At 43.2% G+C, this 22,091-nt stretch overlaps 1 protein-coding gene across 1 annotated transcript in view; it reads right to left on the reverse strand.

The window, feature by feature from the left end:
* LOC116063158 (scavenger receptor cysteine-rich type 1 protein M160-like) overlaps window positions 1-22,091 on the reverse strand; it is a 62,927-nt gene that overhangs the window by 21,389 nt on the left and 19,447 nt on the right. The window contains exon 6 of the mRNA XM_035995989.1: window positions 7,269-7,556. Coding sequence (XP_035851882.1) covers window positions 7,269-7,556 — 288 coding nt within the window. The remainder of the gene's footprint in view (window positions 1-7,268; window positions 7,557-22,091) is intronic.

A 22,091-nucleotide genomic window follows, 5' to 3' on the forward strand; every position in this document is an offset into this window, starting at 1 on the left:
CTAGAGGTGTGTTTTAGATGGGCGTTAAAGGATAGATCCTGATCAAAAATAACTCCTAGATTTCTGACAGTAGTACTTGAGGCCAGGGCAATGCCATCCAGAGTAATTATATCTTCGGCTAATGAGGTTCGTAGGGGTTTGGAGCCCAGGACAATAACTTCGGTTTTGTTTGAGTTTAACATCAGGAAATTGTAGGCCATCCATGATTTTATATCTTTAATGCAAGCTTGAAGTTTAGCTAGCTGGCTGGTTTCGTCTGGCTTGATTGACAGATATAATTGGGTGTCATCCGCATAACAGTGAAAGTTAATTGAGTGTTTCCTAATAATATTGCCTAGAGGAAGCATATATAAGGAGAATAGAATTGGTCCAAGCACTGAGCCTTGAGGAACGCCATGGTTAATTTTAGCGTAATTGGAGGGTTTATTGTTAACATTAACAAATTGCGATCGATCAGAGAAGTAGGACTTAAACCAGTTTAGTGCGATTCCTTTAATGCCAACTAAATGTTCCAATCTCTGTAAGAGGATGGTATGGTCAATAGTATCGAATGCAGCACTAAGATCTAATAAGACAAGTACGGAGACAAGTCCTTTGTCTGATGCAGTTAGAAGATCGTTAGTGATTTTCACCAGTGCTGTCTCTGTGCTATGATGCTTTCTAAATCCTGACTGAAAGTCCTCAAATAAGCTATTGCTATGTAGAAAATCACATAACTGGTTAGCGACTACTTTCTCAAGGATCTTGGAGAGAAAGGGAAGGTTAGATATAGGTCTATAGTTGGCTAAGACCTCAGGATCGAGGGTGGGTTTTTTCAGTAGAGGTTTTATCACAGCTACTTTAAATGACTGCGGTACATAACCTGTCAATAAAGACATATTTATCATATCTAGCAATGAAGTGTTAACCACGGGTAACGCTTCTTTAAGTAGCTTCGTTGGGATGGGGTCCAAGAGACAGGTAGATGGCTTAGCTGAAGAGACCTTTAGCATTAATTGTTGAGGGTTTATAGGATAAAAGCAATCTAAGTATATGTCAGGTCTAGTCGTTCTTTCTAGCAGTCTGTCAGTTAAAGGTGACCCATTAGAGGTTCGGGGAAAGAGGTGATGAATAGTATCTCTAATTGTTATAATTTTATCGTTAAAGAAACTCATGAAGTCGTCACTACTCAGAGCTATAGGAATAGAGGGCTCAGTAGAGCTGTGGCTATCTGTCAGCCTGGCTACAGTGCTGAAAAGAAACCTTGGGTTGTTCTTATTTTCTTCTATTAGTGATGAATAGTAGTCTGATCTGGCCTTTCTTAGGGTCTTCCTATAGGTTTTCAGACTGTTTTGCCAGTCTAAACGAGATTCTTCCAGTTTGGTGGAACGCCATTTACTTTCAAGTTTGCGCGAGATTTGCTTTAATTTACGAGTTTGGGAGTTATACCAAGGTGCTAGTTTCCTTTGCTTCATCATCTTCTTTTTAAGGGGAGCAACAGAGTCTAAAGTCGTCCGTAGGCAGGCCGTAGCATCGTCTACGAAATGATCAATTTGAGAGGGACTAAAGTTTACATAAAGATCCTCTGTTATATTACGGCACGTTAATGAGTTTAGTGCTGTTGGAATATCTTCCTTAAATTTAGCTATAGCACTGTCAGATAGGCTTCTAGCGTAGAAGCTTTTATCTAATTTCGTATAATCGGGTAGTAAGAATTCGAAAGTTATTAAGAAGTGGTCTGATAATAAAGGATTTTGCGGGAATACTATTACGTCTTCAATTTTGATGCCATATGCCAGCACAAGGTCGAGGGTGTGGTTAAAACAGTGCGTGGCCTCATGCACCCTCTGACTGAAACCAATTGAATCTAGTAGTGAGTTGAAAGCAGTACTAAGGCTATTGCTGTCAACGTCCACATGGATATTAAAATCACCTACAATAAGTACTTTGTCTGATTTTAGGACTACACATGATAAAAACTCTGAGAATTCCGATAAAAATTCACAATATGGACCTGGTGCTCGGTAGACAACAACAAATATAATTGGCTGTACTGTTTTCCATGTTGGATGCTGAAGGTTAAGAACGAGATTTTCAAAAGAGTTATAATTTAGTTTAGGTTTAGGATTAATTAACAGGTTAGAGTCAAATATGGCTGCAACTCCCCCTCCTCGGCCTGAGCCTCTAGGAATTTGAGTATTAATATGAGTGGGAGGAGTGGCTTCATTTAGACTGACATAATCTTCATGGCCCAGCCAGGTTTCAGTTAGACAGAATAGATCAATTTGATTATCGGATATCAATTCGTTTACTAGTATTGCTTTAGAAGACAGAGATCTGATATTTAGTAGACCGCATCTAATTTTCCTATCCTGTTCTATCATTGCAGTGGTAGTTGTAATTCCAATTAGGTTGTTAAGTATTGCCCCTTTTTTGGTTACCTGTGGCTGACGTGAACTGGATGCTAAATTGACTATGTTTGCAGTCAACTCCTTATTACTTAGGGGATTCAACACTTTGTATGGTCTATTGTTGATTATAACTGGAATAGTACTAGTATTACATTTTACCCTGCAGAAAACATTTTCAGATTCATTCACTTGTAAAGTGCCATTAGGATCAATACCTGGGGGGCATGAATCTGTGATATTTTCAACAGAATGTCAATACTTAACTTTCAGTGTGGTCGTTATGTTGTCAGATAGCAGCCTGGCTCCATGTCGGTTTGGGTGGAGACCATCATGTTTCAGCAGGCTGGGCCTCTCCCAGAACAAGTTGAAGTTGTCGACATAGGGAATGCCCAGGGAAGCGCAGTGGGGTTTCAGCCAGGTGTGGAGCCCGAACAGTCTGGACCATCTTTCAGCACCCTTTCTGTAGGTAGGTAGAGGCCCAGAAATGACGATCCGTTTTCCTGTGCCCATCAGGGTGGTGATGAGAGTGGTGAAGTCTTTTCGAAGTGCTGTCGACCGTCTCTCTCTGATGTCGTTTGTGCCCACATGCACAATGATGTTGTCGACCTTAGCGTGGCAGGCGAGGATGCTGGGAAGTTTGTGCTGGATGTCACGGACCTTGGCACCAGGGAAGCAGTAGACCTTGGACGGACCGCTAGGTGTAGGGGGAATGTAGAGGTCCCTGACCATGGAGCTTCCGATGACCAGCGTGGAAGTTGTTGGGTCTGAAGGGGGGCGCGCCGACTGTGTGGATGGGCCAGGATGAGCGCCGTGGGGACGTGGCAGAGAAGGGTTTCCGCAGAGCAGAGGGAACTCCTCATCGTTCATCAGAATGGTGTAGCGATTTTCTAGTCGTATAGGTTGGGCTGGGCCTGAGCGTTGTCCTGACCGCCTGCTGTGGTGCTTGCTTATACGCCATGGCTCAGGCTGGTGTGGAGTGGAGCTGGTCAGCAGAGCTGACTTGGTTCTCGGCAGAAGCCGAGGAGAGACGACAGGGACAGAGGTTGTATTAGTGCGTGGTGGGGTGAGAGTAGTGCAGGGCAGAGTGGAATCAAAACATCCGACATTAGTGTGTGTGTGAGGGGAACTTCCAATGATAATGGTGTCAAGGAACTGTTCATTCACCTTGATCTGGTGGAGAGTCGCTATTCTGGCTTCAAGTTCCACTATCTTCTGGCTGAACAGGAGGCACGAGTCGCAGCCAGGTGTACAGCTGAGGGGGGGCATCGTGTAGCTTGCTAGTTTAGCTAGTAGCAACGTTGACAGAGGCCCTCTCCAAAACCGATCCCTCTTCTTCTTCACTTGCAGTTCACAAGTCAACACTTGCGGATGCTCCTGCTTGTGTTAGCAAGCTGTGGATACTCCGTTACTACTGCCAAAATATAGAAAAGAATTCCAAGGAGGCAAACATCCTAAGGGGTCCACGTCACCTCCCCGCTAGCAGACAGGCTAACTAGCCGTTAGCACAACAAATAGCTAGACGTTGGTTAACGGAGCGGAGGAGAGTTTTACAAACAACGGAGAAACTGCGGCCAGACAGGTCCGGTTAATATACAGCTAGACGATGCAAAGAGTGACTGTATTTCACTGTAGAGGAAATTCATTCAAGGTGTTCCCCAAGGCTCCGTACTCGGCCCCCTCCTCTTCATCATCTACATCCTCCCCCTTGGTCAGATACTCCGCCACTTCAACCTGGACTTCCACTGTTACACCGATGACACCCAGATCTACCTCAGCACCAAATCCCCCCACAATCCTCCCCTCTCCCACATCAACTCCTGTCTATCAGCTATTAAAACCTGGATGCAACACAACTTCCTCAAACTCAACAGCAATGAAACAGAATTCCTCCTCATAGGCTCCAAATCCACACTCAGCAAAATCAATAACCCCACTCTCACCATCGACGGCACCATTGTCTCCCCATCTCCCCAGGTCCGTAACCTTGGTGTGATATTTGACTCCACCCTCTCCCTTGAGCCCCACATCCATCATGTCATTAAAACCTCCTTCTTTCACCTCCACAACATCGCCAAAATCAGACCCTCTCTCACACCCTCTCTCACACCCCCCGCTGCTGAAAGACTCATTCACGCCTTCATCTCCTCCCGACTGGACTACTGCAACTCACTTCTTCTTGGCATCAGCTCTACCAACATCAACCGACTCCAACTGGTCCAGAACTCAGCCACGGGGACTCATCAACCGACTCCAACTGGTCCAGAACTCAGCCACGGGGACTCATCAACCGCTCCAAATCCTGGCACCACATCACTCCAGTCCTAAAACAACTCCACTGGCTTTCTATCTCCCACCGGATCACCTACAAAATCCTGGTCCTCACCTACAAAGCCCTCCATCATCTGACCCCCTCATACCTCACTGATCTCCTCTCCCTGTACCAACCCTCATGGTCCCTCAGATCCACCTCAGCTGGTCTCCTCTGTATCCAAAAGTCCAACCTCCATGATTTTGGTGACAGAGCATTCTCCAGGGCAGCTCCCAGGCTCTGGAACTCCCTCCCCCAAGAGATCCGCACCTCTGAGTCCCTCACCATCTGCCAGTCTCGCCTTAAGACCCATCTCTTCACCACTGCCTATCCCTAGCCCCACGCCCCACGCCCCTCCCCTTTTCATCTGTGCCTGAATCTTGTTTTGTTTTGTTTGTTTGTCTTCATTATCTATACCTACCCTGTAAAGCGACTTTGAGTTCATGAAAAGCGCTATATAAATTCAATTTATTATTATTTTTATTATTATTAACTTGCCAGTCCTAGCAACTGTTGGCCAGGCTGACGCCTGCTTCTAATTTCAAGTCAGCTGTCCGGCAGACACAAGTTCCTGTTGAGCTGCAACAATCCCATGGCCCAGAGCCTGTGTTGCCCCAAAATCCAGAGCCTCTGTTTCTGAGTTACAGATTCCCTGTTGTCTTCAGTTCAACCTGGGTTATTTTCTGTAATTAGGGTTATGGTTTTCTGACAGATGTTGTGGAGTCATCAGCTGATCATTTCTACTCAGTTTGGAACAATCATCTTTTCCAAACCTGTAAACAGTCAGCTTACCTGAGACGGTGAGAGAGAGCAGATGGCTCTCAAAGGAGAAGTTATGAGAGAAAACATAGAGGTGATAAACACAGCTGTAGCTTCCTTGGTGGGCAGGCTCTGCAGCAGGAAACAGGAAGTGGGCAGAGTGATTGACAGCTGGCTGGGTGGAGTTGTGTGCTGAGTTGGAGGAGGTGAAGGTGAGCTGGAAGGAGCCTCCTGGGTACTGTGGCTGGATGGAACAGCTGACAGTGAAGTTGGAGCCCCTGAACACCTGGAATCCCTGCTGCTGGGCCTCGGAGACCCCGTCCATGGAGGAGGAAACAGAGATGTTGGGTGGAAGCAGCAGGTCTGTAAACACACACACACACACACACACACACACACACAGACATTGTGAACTTGCCAGTCCTAGCAACAGTAACATTAAAAGTTACATTGACAATCATACAATCTATTATTTGTTTTGCATTTTTAAACACTTTCATCCTGTTTTGAAACAATAACACGTCATCATCTGCAGATTTATCTGCTCAGGAACTCTACAATCTTTGTTTTCCACACAGACAAGTTCAAATGTTTTCACTCTTTCTTGTTGACCTGTATTAGGTCCAGAAAGAGAAAACAGGCAGGATGCACTGCTGCAGCATGGCTCATGCGGGCTATGTTGCTGCTCTATCCTGTCAACATGGGCCCTGAAATGAAAAGCAAGTGTCATGATCCTGATCCATGAGGCTGGCAAATGTCATGTACCACTGAAGTACTACGTGTCCTGCCTAGTTTCCAGTCAGTGGACCAGCCAACTCCTGTTTCCAGTTCCCATGTGGTGGTCCAGCCGACTTCTGTCCCCAGAGTCCAGTTGGCAGCTGCTCCTCATTTGTAACTTGTGAACCAGCCAAATCCTATATTGCATTACCATTTGGTGGTTCGGCTGACTCCTGTCCCCAGAGTCCTGTTGGCAGCCCTTCCGGCGCCTGCAACTCATACGTAGCTGGTGGTCCAGCCAACGAGAGTTCCTGTTTAGCTACAACAATCCGAAATTCCAGAGCCTCTGTTGCTCCAAGTTCATGTGCCTCTGTTGCCCCCAGATCCAGAGCTTGTATTGCCCAAAGTTACAGAGCCTCTGTTGCCCCCAGTTCTTTTGCCTTTTTTGCCCCAGTTCATGAGCTTCATCTGGCGCATTTCAAAGATTTTCACTCTTTGATATTTTTCTGAGAAGATCTGTAACATAGAATACAAATCTAAAAGGGGTAGAGGCTGGACTAGGGCCATTAATGTTTAAAAATGATTGCCAGGCTTACGCCTGCTTCTCATTCCAAGTCAGCTGTCCGGCAGACACAATTTCCTGTTGACCTGCAACTATCCCATGTCCCAGAACCTGTGTTGCCCCAACATCCAGAGCCTCTGTTGCCCTGAGTTCCTGTGACTCCAGAACACAGCTCCAGAACACAGACAGCAGAGGAACAGAAAACAGTAGCTGCAGGTTTACCAAAATAAAGACTGAAAATCAGAACTATTTTGGTACAAATATTTATTCAGCATGTGGCGCATAACCCCCCTCCCCAAACGGAAAATGTCTGCCTAGCGAGTGTTATTTTTGGACCCTGCATGTATGTTTCATATCTACAGATATACATCTTGATGCATTCAGCAGCTGATTTACTGAGAGAGCAGCTCATCAGACTCCGTCATGGCTGATGGAGACAGCCTGCTGCCATTCTAGCTGCTGCATGCGTGTGTCAACCCGCATACTTTTCTGTAGTAGATGATGTCATAGATGATGTCATAGATGGGATTACCTGAGCAGGTTAGATCCAGGATGTAGGAAGAGGAAGCTGATGCTGCACACTCCCTCAGAGCAGATCCAGACTCAACACACTCAGACCTGATCCTCCACACAGATCTGTATGTGGACTCTACTCTCTGTCCTATAGAAACAGCAGAGCCACAGTCCAACTCTCTGCAGACAGCATCTGCTGTCTTCAGGGGCCAGTCAGAGAAATAGTAACTCAATGGTCTCCATTCTCCTTGTTTTACCTCCAGTGTTCCTGCACAGCGACTGGCTCCTCCCACCAACCTGACAGGCTCTGAACAGAAACCAGAAAGTCATCAGCAAAAGAACAAAGTGAGTTTCATTAGAACATAAATGAATCAAATCAAAGCTGCAGCTCCTCTTCTACCTGAGCAGGTGAGTCCAACAGCTTTTCCAGATGAGCAGGTGTTTCTATCTGAGCCTGAGCTTCTACAGTCCAGGAGAGCAGACTCATGGCCTCCACACTGTAACTCTTTGGTCCTCATTGGAGGCTCCACTTCTCCATAGAGCACCCCCTGGAGGACTGAAGGAGCCCCACAGCCAAACTCCCTACAGACCACCTCTGCATCCTGCTGGTCAAAGTCATCTTCGCACACTGAGGACCAGCGCTGGGTAGACTGGTTAGTCTTCACCTCCAGTCTGCCTGAGCACAGACTGGTCCCATTCACCAGCCTGACAGAGTCTGGAGAGATGATAGAAGGTAACATAGAGAGAGAAAAGACACCAGACAAAAAAAGATGTCATGAACTAGTGAAAGTCTGTGGCTCAGAAAGATAAGATAAAAGATAAAAAATGTGGAAAAATTAGCTAGGGCCACCCATGCAGCTGCCATTACCATGACAAACATACATACAGACATACAACGTGCAACAAAGTCAGAGTCGATCAATACTACTTCAACGCAGTCAGCATAAAAGTATAAAATCACGTAGAAATAAGGCACACAACCAAACAAACAATTAAAACACCAGTCAAGTGTCAAGGCTGAGGAGATGGCTAAATTGGCCCGCTCTGTGACCAAGAGACGGAAGTGGACCAGAAATAAAAACACACTTTCCAGTGTTCTTCAAAGCATCGATAAGAAGGTTTAAATCCCGTGTTGTGAGCGCACTTTCATGGAAGCGGGTATCATTAATTCCACAATGGACCACAATACGCTTGATAGAGGTTGGGAGTGAGGGTATCAGGTCCACAAGTTTCACCAGAATGTCTGCAACCCTGGCTCCAGGAAAGCAGTGTGTAATGGCATTAAAAAACTGTATGCCCCGAGTGATGGAGTCACAAATAATCATTGTGGTAGCGGGGAAAAGCGGACGACGAGTTGTGTGTGGATGGTCGGTATCGGTGAGAAAACATTCAGTGCCGGTCCCAGGGGAACATGGACGAGGAGAAGGTGGTGTATGTTTCATATCTACATATATATCTTTGTTTATGTTTCATATATACAGATATATATCTTGGTGTATGTTTCATATTTACAGATATATATCTTGGTGTATGTTTCATATCTACAGATATATCTCCAATTCAATTCAATTCAATTTTATTTATAGTATCAAATCATAACAAGAGTTGTCTCGAGACACTTTACAGATAGGTCTAGACCACACTCTATAGTTTACAAAGATACTAACAATTCTAGTAATTACCCCAAGAGCAAGCATTTAATGCGACAGTGGCAAGGAAAAACTCCCTTTTAGGTGGCGGTGTCTGACGGTGCCGGTTGGGGGTGTGATGAACAGTGGCAATAATAGTCACAATAAAGATAATGGAACAATGACTACAAATGGTAATCGTAGTAGTTCATGTCATTGCATGACACTGCAGCGTGGCACAGCAGCGCATAGCTGGACGTAGCAGGACGGAGCAGGGTTCAGCAGGACGCAGCAGGACACAGCAGGGCACTGCAGAGCGTAGCAGGGTGTAGCAGGGAGTGCAGCAGGACCATGGCGACACCTGTAACCAAGATCTTGGTTCCATCCTAATCCAAGGAAATATGCTGGGCCAAAAAAAAACATAAGGACTCCGGGGAGTAAACTCCCCAGAGCTAGGTTAGTAACAAGCATTTCTGGATCTCCTCACTCCCTAACTATAAGCTTTATCAAAGAGGAGGGTTTTCAGTTTATTCTTAAATGTGGTGACGGTATCTGCCTCCCGAACCCAGACTGGGAGCTGGTTCCTACAGAAGAGCAGCCTGATAACTGAAGACTCTGGCTCCCATCCTACTTTTAGAGACTCTAGGAACCACAAGTAGTTCTGAATTCTGGGAGCGTAGTGCTCTAGTGGGACAATAAGGTACTAAGAGCTCTTGATCACAGAGTATGTTTCATACAAACAGATACATATCTTGGTGTATGTTTCATATCTACAGATATATATCTTGATGCATTCAGCAGCTGATTTACTGAGGCAGCAACTCATCAGACTCCGTCATGGCTGCTGGAGACAGACTGCTGCCATTCTAGCTGCTGCATGTGTGTGTCAACCTGGGTACATTAGTCATAAATTATGTCACTGATGAGCTTACCTGAGCAGGTGAGATCCAGGATGTAGGGAGAGGAACCTGATGATGCACACTCCCTCAGAGCAGATCCAGACAGAACACAGTCAGACCTGATCATCCACGCAGATCTGAATGAGGACTTTTTCTCTTCTACAGAAACAGCAGAGCCACAGTCTAACTCTTTGCAGACACCAGCTGCTGTCTTCAGGGTCCAGGGATGAACAACCAGTCTCCATTGTCCCTGATGTTTCACCTTCAGAGTTCCTGCACAGCGACTGGCTCCTCCCACCAACCTGAAAGGCTCTAGAAAGAAACAGGAGAGTCATCAGCAAAATGAGTCAATGTGTTTAAGAAAAGATGAAATTGAAATTGCTGATACTAATCTAAATATTCTTTATTTAACTTTTCTGTCTCTTTACCTGTTGAGGTTTGTTCTCCTTCAGCCTGGAGTCCTGAGGAGAAAATCAGAAGGTAAATATCAGTATAAAGCAGCATGATTGGATCACAATCTTCTAGCAGCTCAGAAACACATCAGGGAACTCACAGTCATGTTACCAGTTTACTTATGGTGAGATAAAATATGAATACACAGAACACAAGTCTGGTGTTTGGGAGGAACTTAAAGAAAGCATATTCTGTAATTACCCTAAACCAACTGGTACCTATTCCGTAATAAATGAATACCTAAAGTTTAACTAGCTTATTGGTTTCTCCTGGATTAATCAATATATATAATTGGGTATCATCTGCATAACAGTGACACTTCATGGAGTGATTCCCATATGTGTAATAATAATGTTAATAAAATAATACAATAATATTGCCTACTGGAAGCATATTTAAGGTAAAAAGAAGTGGTCCAAGAACAGAGTCTTGTGGAACACCATGGCTAACTGCATGGAGGATTTATCGTTTTTTTATTTGATTTGATTCATTTAGCTTATGTAGAAAAAACAGTGTTACATCTACGACAAAGTAAGTAAAACAAAAAGACATGCAAAGGAAACCCAGACAACCCTCAAGGGGCTTGACGTGTTGGATTCCCTAAAATAATTCAACAAAAGGTAGCATATAGAAAATAATTAAAAAAAAACATAAAAAACATAGTCTATAAAAAAGGTACAGAAGACAAAAATAATTAAATGAGGAGATAAAATAAAGACTGAAGAAAAAGAGAAAAAGAAAATAGCTCTACCACGGCGTTCTTTTTAATAAACTGTCTGTACACTTACAAATTGCTCAATGCTTGGGTTTACATGTAGGGACCCTCATTATGCTACCGTTGAAGTGTGGTGCTATTTTGAGACTTGTTAGTGGTATAAAATAGAGATTTACCCTCTGCCCCGAAGGCTAGCATTAGAAGCTAATCACCGGTTTGCGCTAGCTTGTTTCAAGCTACAAACATTTGATTAGCATGAAAACATCTTGCAGAGAATGGTTGACTCGGTACACAATGTTATTAACCCCTAGGTTCATTTTGTGCTGGAATTGTCCTTTAAGGAGAGAACAAATTCTTCCAATTATTCCAACGTTTTTGGCTATTTTGGATGTAATAAATGAAATATGACAAGATATGTTTTCATCAATAAGTACACCAAGAAAACGAGTTGACTTTACATTATCCACTGATACATTGTCAATTATCACGGTTATATTCTCATGGAACTGTTGCTGTGTCCAAACAAAATAAAGTTAGTTTTCTTAGTGTTGATAATTTGTTGATTTTAAACCATTTTGCGATTTTTACCATTTCCTTATTAACAACCCTCATGATAGTGTTAGGATTTTTGTGTGAATGAAACAGACTCATATCATCAGCAAATAAAATTTTAGAAAGCTGATCTGATGGCCAAGTCATTAATGTACACATTAAACATCAGTGGCCCAAGGATTGATTCCTGGAGGTGGTGATGGCGCAGGGGATATGACACATGCCTTTGGTGTGGGAGACCCAGGTTCGATTACTACTGTGATACATCAACTGATGTGTCCTTGAACAAGCCACTAGTTGCTCCAGAGGCGTGCAACCTCTGACATATATAGCTGACATATAAGCTAGTTGCTTTGGATAAAATCGTCAGCTAAAATGATATGTAATGTAAACACCACAGTTCGTCACAAGAGGAGGAGAATTCACTCCTTTAAATGCAACAAACTAAACAAGATAACTAGTGAACCACGACAGTGCCTGATCATCCAGTCCAGAGTGTTTTAGTTTAAGTAGTAGAATATGATGGTCAACGGTATCGTTGGTAAATGATAATTTAAATATATGGGTCAGTGGTTTGGCGATGGCATCAGAAACCACTTTAAGTAGTTTTGCATTAATATTATCATAGCCAGGAGCAGAATTTTGTAGAGATCTTCAGTGGAAGTGACAGAGCTAAAATGAAATCCGTTAGTAGTTGGTGCTGTTATAAATTGGAGGGAACCTTCATTGAACATAGGGATTTTGGAGGCTAATGTTGGTCCAATTTCAGTAAAAATCTGATTGAAGTTTTTTGCTATTTTTACAGGATCCTTGATCAGTGATTCATTCACTTTGAATTCATTGGGAAGTGATTTCTTTTTTAATGTTTTATTAAGAATTTGATTAATTACAGTCCAAAATGCCCTCATATTATTTTTATTCTTGGAAAGTTCAGTACTGAAGTAGTGCTTTTTCGCACATCTGATAATATGATTTAATTTATATTTAAAGAAATATTTCCTACAACTTGTGTTTTTTTTTTCCCTAAGGGATTTAATTAATTCTGGGGTTATGCAATGCGGAATTGGTTTGGAATGAAGTTTGGAAGATTTCCGCTTAACCAGGAAAGCAATGTTATATACACTGGACATTTCTTTTATGAATAGGAAATATGCCATTGGTGGGTCATCATTAACCAATACATTATCCCTGTTGGAGAGCTGTTGAACATGGTGGATGGTGTAGTAAGTCTATAGATAGATGGATTAGAGTCAGCGTCCAAAACCCCATGAACAGAGGTCATAAGGAAAATTGGAAGATGATCTGATATGTCTTTACAGAGGATCCCTGAGTTCATTATTTTTAACAAAATACATTTGTGAATTATTGTCAATCAAAGTGGCTGAAGTTTCAGTCACTCTGGTTGGTTTGGAGATCACAGGGAGAAAACAATGTTCATACATTATATCCATGAAGTAATTTATCTGATAACCTAAATACAGATAAGGTGTGATTTAGGTTAGAGAGGGAGAGGTTGAGTATGTCAAAGTTTTTGGGCATACTACGTGCATTAAAGGTTCTGTAGGTAGGATTAGAATTTGAACATCAACAAATTCTCAGTCCCTCCCCCCCTTTCTGCTAGAGGCCATATGGTCTCCTAAGCTCCTTCCCCCACAAGGTAAAATGAATGGGTGTGCATGAGCAGTGATTGACACACAGTTAGACACCCTCCTGGCCCTGATTGGTGTAAATGAACAGGGAGCGGTGGATTTTTGCAAATCGCACTACTGGCTGTAGGTGGTGCCAGAGGAGCTGGATTTAATTAACTGCTTTATGTAGTTCTACTGGAACATAGGGTCAGTTTCAGCAAATATGACAGAAAGTTAGTTTCATAAGTCTTACCTACTGCATCTTTAATGTGCATAATGTGTTAAGTATTGACATTCTGTTGAAAATATCACAGATTCATGCCTCCCAGGTATTGATCCTAATGGCACTTTACAAGTGAATGAATCTGAAAATGTTTTCTGCAGGGTAACATGTAATACTAGTACTATTCCAGTTATAATCAACAATAGACCATACAAAGTGTTGAATCCCCTAAGTAATAAGGAGTTGACTGCAAACATAGTCAATTTAGCATCCAGTTCACGTCAGCCACAGGTAACCAAAAAAGGGGCAATACTTAACAACCTAATTGGAATTACAACTACCACTGCAATGATAGAACAGGATAGGAAAATTAGATGCGGTCTACTAAATATCAGATCTCTGTCTTCTAAAGCAATACTAGTAAACGAATTGATATCCGATAATCAAATTGATCTATTCTGTCTAACTGAAACATGGCTGGGCCATGAAGAGTATATCAGTCTAAATGAAGCCACTCCTCCCACTCATATTAATACTCAAATTCCCAGAGGCTCAGGCCGAGGAGGGGGAGTTGCAGCCATATTTGACTCAAACCTGTTAATTAATCCTAAACCTAAACTAAATTATAACTCTTTTGAAAATCTCGTTCTTAACCTTCAGCATCCAACATGGAAAACAGTACAGCCAATTATATTTGTTGTTGTCTACCGAGCACCAGGTCCATATTGTGAATTTTTATTGGAAGTTAAAATTGGAAAATTAAAATGGAGTTTTTATCATGTGTAGTCCTAAAATCAGACAAAGTACTTATTGTAGGTGATTTTAATATCCATGTGGACGTTGACAGCAATAGCCTTAGTACTGCTTTCAACTCACTACTAGATTCAATTGGTTTCAGTCAGAGTGTGCATGAGGCCACGCACTGTTTTAACCACACCCTTGACCTTGTGCTGGCATATGGCATCAAAATTGAAGACGTAATAGTATTCCCGCAAAATCCTTTATTATCAGACCACTTCTTAATAACTTTCGAATTCTTACTACCCGATTATACGAAATTAGATAAAAGCTTCTACGCTAGAAGCCTATCTGACAGTGCTATAGCTAAATTTAAGGAAGATATTCCAACAGCACTAAACTCATTAACGTGCCGTATATATAACATAAGGATCTTTATGTAAACTTTAGTCCCTCTCAAATTGATCATTTCGTAGACGATGCTACGGCCTGCCTACGGACGACTTTAGACTCTGTTGCTCCCCTTAAAAAGAAGACGATGAAGCAAAGGAAACTAGCACCTTGGTATAACTCCCAAACTCGTAAATTAAAGCAAATCTCGCGCAAACTTGAAAGTAAATGGTGTTCCACCAAACTGGAAGAATCTCGTTTAGACTGGCAAGACAGTCTGAAAACCTATAGGAAGACCCTAAGAAAGGCCAGATCAGACTACTATTCATCACTAATAGAAGAAAATAAGAACAACCCAAGGTTTCTTTTCAGCACTGTAGCCAGGCTGACAGATAGCCACAGCTCTACTGAGCCATCTATTCCTATAGCTCTGAGTAGTGATGACTTCATGAGTTTCTTTAACGATAAAATTATAACAATTAGAGATACTATTCATCACCTCTTTCCCCCAACCTCTAATGGGTCACCTTTAACTGACAGACTGCTAGAAAGAACGACTAGACCTGACATATACTTAGATTGCTTTTATCCTATAAACCCTCAACAATTAATGCTAAAGGTCTCTTCAGCTAAGCCATCTACCTGTCTCTTGGACCCCATCCCAACGAAGCTACTTAAAGAAGCGTTACCCATGGTTAACACTTCATTGCTAGATATGATAAATATGTCTTTATTGACAGGTTATGTACCGCAGTCATTTAAAGTAGCTGTGATAAAACCTCTACTGAAAAAACCCACCCTCGATCCTGAGGTCTTAGCCAACTATAGACCTATATCTAACCTTCCCTTTCTCTCCAAGATCCTTGAGAAAGTAGTCGCTAACCAGTTATGTGATTTTCTACATAGCAATAGCTTATTTGAGGACTTTCAGTCAGGATTTAGAAAGCATCATAGCACAGAGACGGCACTGGTGAAAATCACTAACGATCTTCTAACTGCATCAGACAAAGGACTTGTCTCCGTACTTGTCTTATTAGATCTTAGTGCTGCATTCGATACTATTGACCATACCATCCTCTTACAGAGACTGGAACATTTAGTTGGCATTAAAGGAATCGCACTAAACTGGTTTAAGTCCTACTTCTCTGATCGATCGCAATTTGTTAATGTTAACAATAAACCCTCCAATTACGCTAAAATTAACCATGGCGTTCCTCAAGGCTCAGTGCTTGGACCAATTCTATTCTCCTTATATATGCTTCCTCTAGGCAATATTATTAGGAAACACTCAATTAACTTTCACTGTTATGCGGATGACACCCAATTATATCTGTCAATCAAGCCAGACGAAACCAGCCAGCTAGCTAAACTTCAAGCTTGCATTAAAGATATAAAATCATGGATGGCCTACAATTTCCTGATGTTAAACTCAAACAAAACCAAAGTTATTGTCCTGGGCTCCAAACCCCTACGAACCTCATTAGCCGAAGATATAATTACTCTGGATGGCATTGCCCTGGCCTCAAGTACTACTGTCAGAAATCTAGGAGTTATTTTTGATCAGGATCTATCCTTTAACGCCCATCTAACACACACCTCTAGAACAGCCTTTTTTCACCTTCGTAACATTGCTAAAATTAGGAACATCCTATCTCAAAACGATGCAGAAAAACTAGTCCATGCATTCGTTACTTCCAGGCTGGACTACTGTAATTCCTTATTATCAGGATGCTCAAATAAGTCCGTTAGGACTCTCCAGCTGATCCAGAATGCTGCAGCGCGTGTTCTGACAAGAACTAAGAAAAGAGATCATATTTCTCCTGTATTAGCTTCTCTCCATTGGCTTCCTGTAAAATCCAGGATTGAATTTAAAATCCTTCTTCTGACCTATAAAGCTCTAAATGGTCCCACTAGAGCACTACGCTCCCAGAATGCAGAGTTACTTGTGGTTCCTAGAGTCTCTAAAAGTAGAATGGGAGGCAGAGCCTTCAGCTATCAGGCTCCTCTCCTGTGGAACCAGCTCCCAATCTGGGTTCGGGGGGCAGACACCGTCGCTACATTTAAGACTAAACTGAAAACTCTCCTCTTTGATAAAGCTTATAGTTAGGGAGTGAGAAGTTGCAGTGAACGCCTAGACCGGCGGGGCAGGGTGTATAGCTGCAGACACAGCACCCCTGCTTTTCTCTGCTTCTCTTTACAGTCATCAGATTTACCTATCGTATAATCAATAATATAGTGCCTCTCCTAGTTATGCTGTTATAATTCTAGACTGCCGAGGAAGTTCCTTCTTATGACACGCTCTTTTCTTTTGTTTCCTTTTATGCACATCATGTCTCAGAAGTGCTTGTTACTCACCTAGCTCTGGGGACTTTACTCCCCAGAGTCCTTATGTTTCTTCTTCGCCCAGAACATCGCCTCGGATTAGGGCGACACCAAGACCTGGGTCTTGGGTGCAGCTGTGGCTATGGACCTGCTACACCCTGCTACGCTCTGCGATTCCCTGCAATGCCCGGCTACGTCCTGCAGCGTCCACCGCGTCCACCCATGCTCTGCTGTGCCACGCTACATCCTGTACCGTCATAACCCCAACCGTCAGACACCGCCCACCAAGAGTCTGGGTCTGCCGAGGTTTCTTCCTAAAAGGGAGTTTTTCCTCGCCACTGTCGCAATAGCCACTGCTAATGCTTGCTCTTGGGGGAACTATTGGAATTGTTGGGGCTTTATAGAGTGTGGTCTAGACCTACTCTATCTGTAAAGTGTCTCGAAATAACTCTTGTTATGATTTGATACTATAAATAAAATTGAATTGAATTGAATAAGGGAGAGTTCATTTCTCTTTGTAAACTGATCACTGATTTGAAGACATATATTGAGAAATAATTACAGTCAGAAATAAAGGTTTGTGTCATGTCAGAAAAACAATTAAGATGGGGTTCATTATCGCACAGAATATCACTTGAGGATGAGTCTCCTCTAGTCATAACCTCATCTGGATCAGGTGTGTTCAGATTGTTTAAGAAGTTTTAATCAACCTTTGGCTCCAGCTTAAAATAATCATGAAACAACAGGTTATCAAGCTTAACTTTATCAATTTGACTAAAATGAACTTGTTTCATGTGTGTCATTTAGTGGTTAAATGAGACCCAAGCAGTAAGTGATAGCTGATGACAGCGTAATTCCCCCTTTGCTCTGGCCTCCTTCATTGCAGGGATGAGCTCTGCCCTCTTCTTCCAGAGAAGGTCAGAGAAGCCTCGTTAATGTTCCTGAGGTGAGCTCTGGCCTTGGAAAGGAGGAGAGTCAGGGCCCAAGCCTTGAATGACAATTTTATTAATGACAATTAATCCATCTCGGCATCTTGCATTTCCCTTTCTAAGGAATTGAGCTTTTTTCTGTGATTTTCAGGTTATCAACCTTCTTTTGTGAGTATTGCAGACTTGTTTTCAGATTTTGGACATCGTTAACTAGACCATCAATCCTCTTGTTGGCAGAATCTGAAAATGTGCTTCCATTCGGTCAAGCAGCTGTTCATACAAGGATTTTTGTTGTCCAAGGGCTTCCTCTAGTGACTCCCAAGTAAGTCCTCATCAGATAGCACTTTTTTGCTTTCTAGCTGAGTTAACTTTGAGGGAGGGTAAGTTGGATTTTAACACTTACCTTTTCTTTAGGCTTCTGGCCTGGTAGTGACTGATTGCAGGTGGAACCTTGCCTGGTGGTAGCTGGCAAGGCTCCACTCCATCGTTAAATCATTTTCTCTTTTTGTCTTTTTTTCTGTCTGTCTGTGTGAGAGTTTGTCCTTTGATTTAAAGAATAACACGTCATCTTTAAAGCAGAGTCCTACCTGATCTGCACAGCATCAGCAGCACCAACAGGTGATACATGTCCAGGTGAAGTATTTCTCTGATCCCCCTGTGTGCTGTCCTCAGTGTATATCTGTGAACAGTAGGAGGAGGAGCTTTAATGGAAGAGAATCAGAATCAACTTTAATGGCCAAGTTAATGTGAAGACAGCCAGGGAATCTGACAGGGTTTTAGTCTGTTGTCCTTTTTTTTAGTGGCAGCAACACTACTGCTAAAAACAAGGACAACAAACTGAACAAGGTGAACATGAACATTTGACTACTATGTACAGATATACATTAGTAAAAGAAAAAGGGTGTAGATCCCTCTTATGTCTTGCATGACACTCTGGAACACTTTGAGGTTTTTCATGGGGAAATCTGGCCGATTTTGCCCCGGCCTTCCCCAGCCCAATGGGGCCACAAAAAATCTTTCTGATTGTCCTGAATTCCCATCTGTCTGTGGGTCAAAAGGGAACACTTAAGGACTCTTGTGAAGAACCTTTGGGAACACTTTTGCCGTTTGGTCAGGACACTTGGGAGGACAATATGCCCCATTTAAAAAGATTTCCAAATGCTCCATAGCCTTACACTTCGGCTGCATTGAACGTTTAACGTATGCGTTGGGATTGTTGTTGTTTTCTTCAGATTTTGGAGGTGACACAGAGCTGTGAAACATCAATCTACTGCTGTTATCAGAGGAAACAAGAAATAGAAACAGAAACTCTCTAAGCCAACACGCTCACTGACAGACATTAAGTTGTTTCCTGTATATTGGGAGTTTATCAGGAGGACATTTTAACCTTAGCATTTTGAATGGCAGCAATGATTTAACCCTTGTGTTGACTTCGGGTCACATTGACCCATTTTCAATTTTTGTTTTATATCAGAAAATATGGGACGTAGAAATAAGTGCTGAAAATGTGTAGAAGAAAAATTTAACAATTTAAAACGGAAAAAGCAAAAACAAACTGTGAAAAAAAGGCATTAAAAAATGTCAAATGGTTGACAGGAAGACAACACAAGGGTTAATTTAGGAAAGATTGTGCCAAATGTAGAGAGATGTGTGTAGTGTTTTTGGTTTAGAGCTGCAGTCTGAGTGTATTCAAGCAGAAATGGTTCAGGGGTTAAACAGGAGTTACAGGTGGTTGTTAGTGTGGGAACAGCTGAGAGAAACAGACATTTGGAAACAGGAACATTAGGGAGAAAAGTTAAAGTAATGAAGAGGATGAGACGTCCTGAAGGAGGAATCTTCCTGTCTGATGGATCTCTATCACTGTAATGTTCAAAAAGACACAAATATGACTTTTATTTTCTTACCATCTGATTTGTTTTCCTTCTCTTTTAGTTTTTCCTCTGGTGTTTCTCAAACTTGTTCCTCGTGTTTCCTCTTTCAGGTTCCACAGTCGCTCTCTTACTTCCGTGTTGGGTTTCCCCAGTTTCTCTCTCTCTCTCTCTCTCTCTCTCTCTCTCTCTCTCTCTCTCTCTCTCTCTTTCTCTCTCTCTCCCAGTGTCTCCTGGTTTGTCCTCTCTGTCTCTCTCTCGCAGTGTATCCTGTTTTCTCCTCCTCTCTCTCTCTCCCAGTGTCTCCTGGTTTCTCCTCCTATCTCTCTCCCATTGTCTCCTGGTTTCTCCTCTCTCTCTCTCTCTCTCTCTCTCTCTCTCTCTCTCTCTCTCTCTCTCTCTCTCTCTCTCTCTCTCTCCCCCAGTGCCTCCTGGTTTCTCCCCCTCTCTCTCTCTCTCTCTCTCTCTCTCTCTCTCCCATTGTCTCCTGGTTTCTCCTCCCGGAAGTTACACCCTGGCCACAGCCTAATGGTTGCACTATCAGCGAGACTTCACTGCTTATCATTATGTGATCAGACTCTGACATATATACATGTTATGGGTAGCTCCCTCTCCAACCTGTGTTGTGGTTTTTTTTGTCTCTGTTTGTCTGTGTGTGTGGCCGTGTGTTTCCACCTGGAGTGCTGGAGACGTGTCCTGGAGGAAGTAGGTCAAGGGGAGTGGCCGATTCACCTGCACAGCCGTTTTCTTCACAGCTGCAGCTCATCTACTACAATCACCCAGCAATACTTAAGATCTAGCTGATCTCCCTGTCGGCGCCAGTTCGTTATCAACATTCAAGTGGTAACTTGGCTCTGTGTATTTTGCTCTTGTATCCAAGTTAGTTTTGTTGTGCTCTCCAGCTCTAGTCCTGACTTCCTATAGTTGATACTTACCTTGTGTTTTGTTGTGCAGTGTCCGCTCCGACCAGCTGCTGCCTCTGCTGTACCTACAACCTCCAGTCTCACCACCAGCCTTATTCTCCGCCTGTGGAAGCCACTCCAACCCAACTCAGCCTGTCCACCTCGATACTCAGCGTCCCTGGATCCTCCTCTCTCAGCTCGTTTCCGCAACTCAGACAGCCAGGAATCTCCTCGCTCCTACATTATCCTCACTCTTCAATTGAGTATAACTGATTGTTCATTAAAACCTTTACAAACCACTCTTTCTGTCTGTGCGTGTGTAATCTCTGCATTCTGGGTCAGAACAAACCCTAACAGAACAAACTGGCCATGGACCCTGCAGAGATTACACAGCAATCAGACGAAGACGGCATTTTTCGAGCCATTAGGAATCAAGGAGCTCTGTTAGGACAACACGATCAATTAATCCATAAATTACTGGAGACCAACCAACAATTAATCAATCAAGTGACTCAGCTGTCTTCACAAATATCTACTCTGTCTCTTCCCAGTGCTCCTAGTACAACATCCCTTCCTACTCCTCCTCCCACGCAGTCAGCTGCCCCTGCCATGGAATCTACGCCACTCTTCCGGGAGCCCCCTGTGACACCCCCTGAACCATTCAAACACGTTTCCCACGTCCGTCTCGTGTTACGTCTGTTGGAGAACAAACTTTTTGTTAAAGCAGAGAAGTGTGAGTTCCACCGTGAGTCTGTTCCATTCCTTGGCTTTATTATCGAGAAGGGACAGGTTTCAGCTGACCCCGAAAAGATTAAGGCAGTTATGGAATGGCCCATTCCCCAGTCCCGTAAGCAACTACAACGTTTTCTGGGGTTCGCTAATTTTTACAGAAGATTCATTCAGGGTTTTAGTCAGGTGGTAGCTCCCCTCACCAAACTCACTTCCCCGAAAGTTCCATTTGTGTGGTCACCTGAAGCTGAGCTAGCCTTTTGTACCCTGAAAAGACTGTTTTCCACCTCCCCTGTGCTCATTCATCCTGATACCTCCTTACCTTTTGTAGTTGAAGTGGATGCTTCAGACTCCGGAGTTGGAGCGGTGTTATCACAACGCTCTCCCACAGATCAAAAACTCCACCCTTGTGCTTTCTTTTCCAAGAAATTATCGCCAGCAGAGAGACACTACGATGTAGGAAACCGTGAATTGCTGGCCGTGAAATTGGCACTTGAAGAATGGAGGCATTGGCTGGATGGGGCAGAACAGCCCTTCGTGGTATGGACCGACCACAAGAACCTGGCTTTTATCCAGTCATCTAAGAGATTAAATTCTCGCCAGGCCAGATGGTCCATATTTTTCAGTAGATTTAACTTCACTCTCACTTACCGTCCTGGGTCTCGTAATGTTAAACCAGATGCTTTGTCCCGCCAGTTTTCCATCTCCGAAGAGCCCAGTGAACCTGAGTCCATCCTGCCTTCTACCTGTGTTGTGGCTGCAGTTCGCTGGGAGATCGAATCCCTGGTGAAGGCGGCCCAAGCATCAGACCCTGGACCTGTAGATGGACCTTCTGGCCGGCTCTACGTTCCGGAGTCAGTGCGGTC

The sequence above is a fragment of the Sander lucioperca genome, chromosome 2, assembly GCF_008315115.2.
Source record: "Sander lucioperca isolate FBNREF2018 chromosome 2, SLUC_FBN_1.2, whole genome shotgun sequence".
In the NCBI taxonomy this organism is placed as follows: domain Eukaryota; kingdom Metazoa; phylum Chordata; class Actinopteri; order Perciformes; family Percidae; genus Sander; species Sander lucioperca.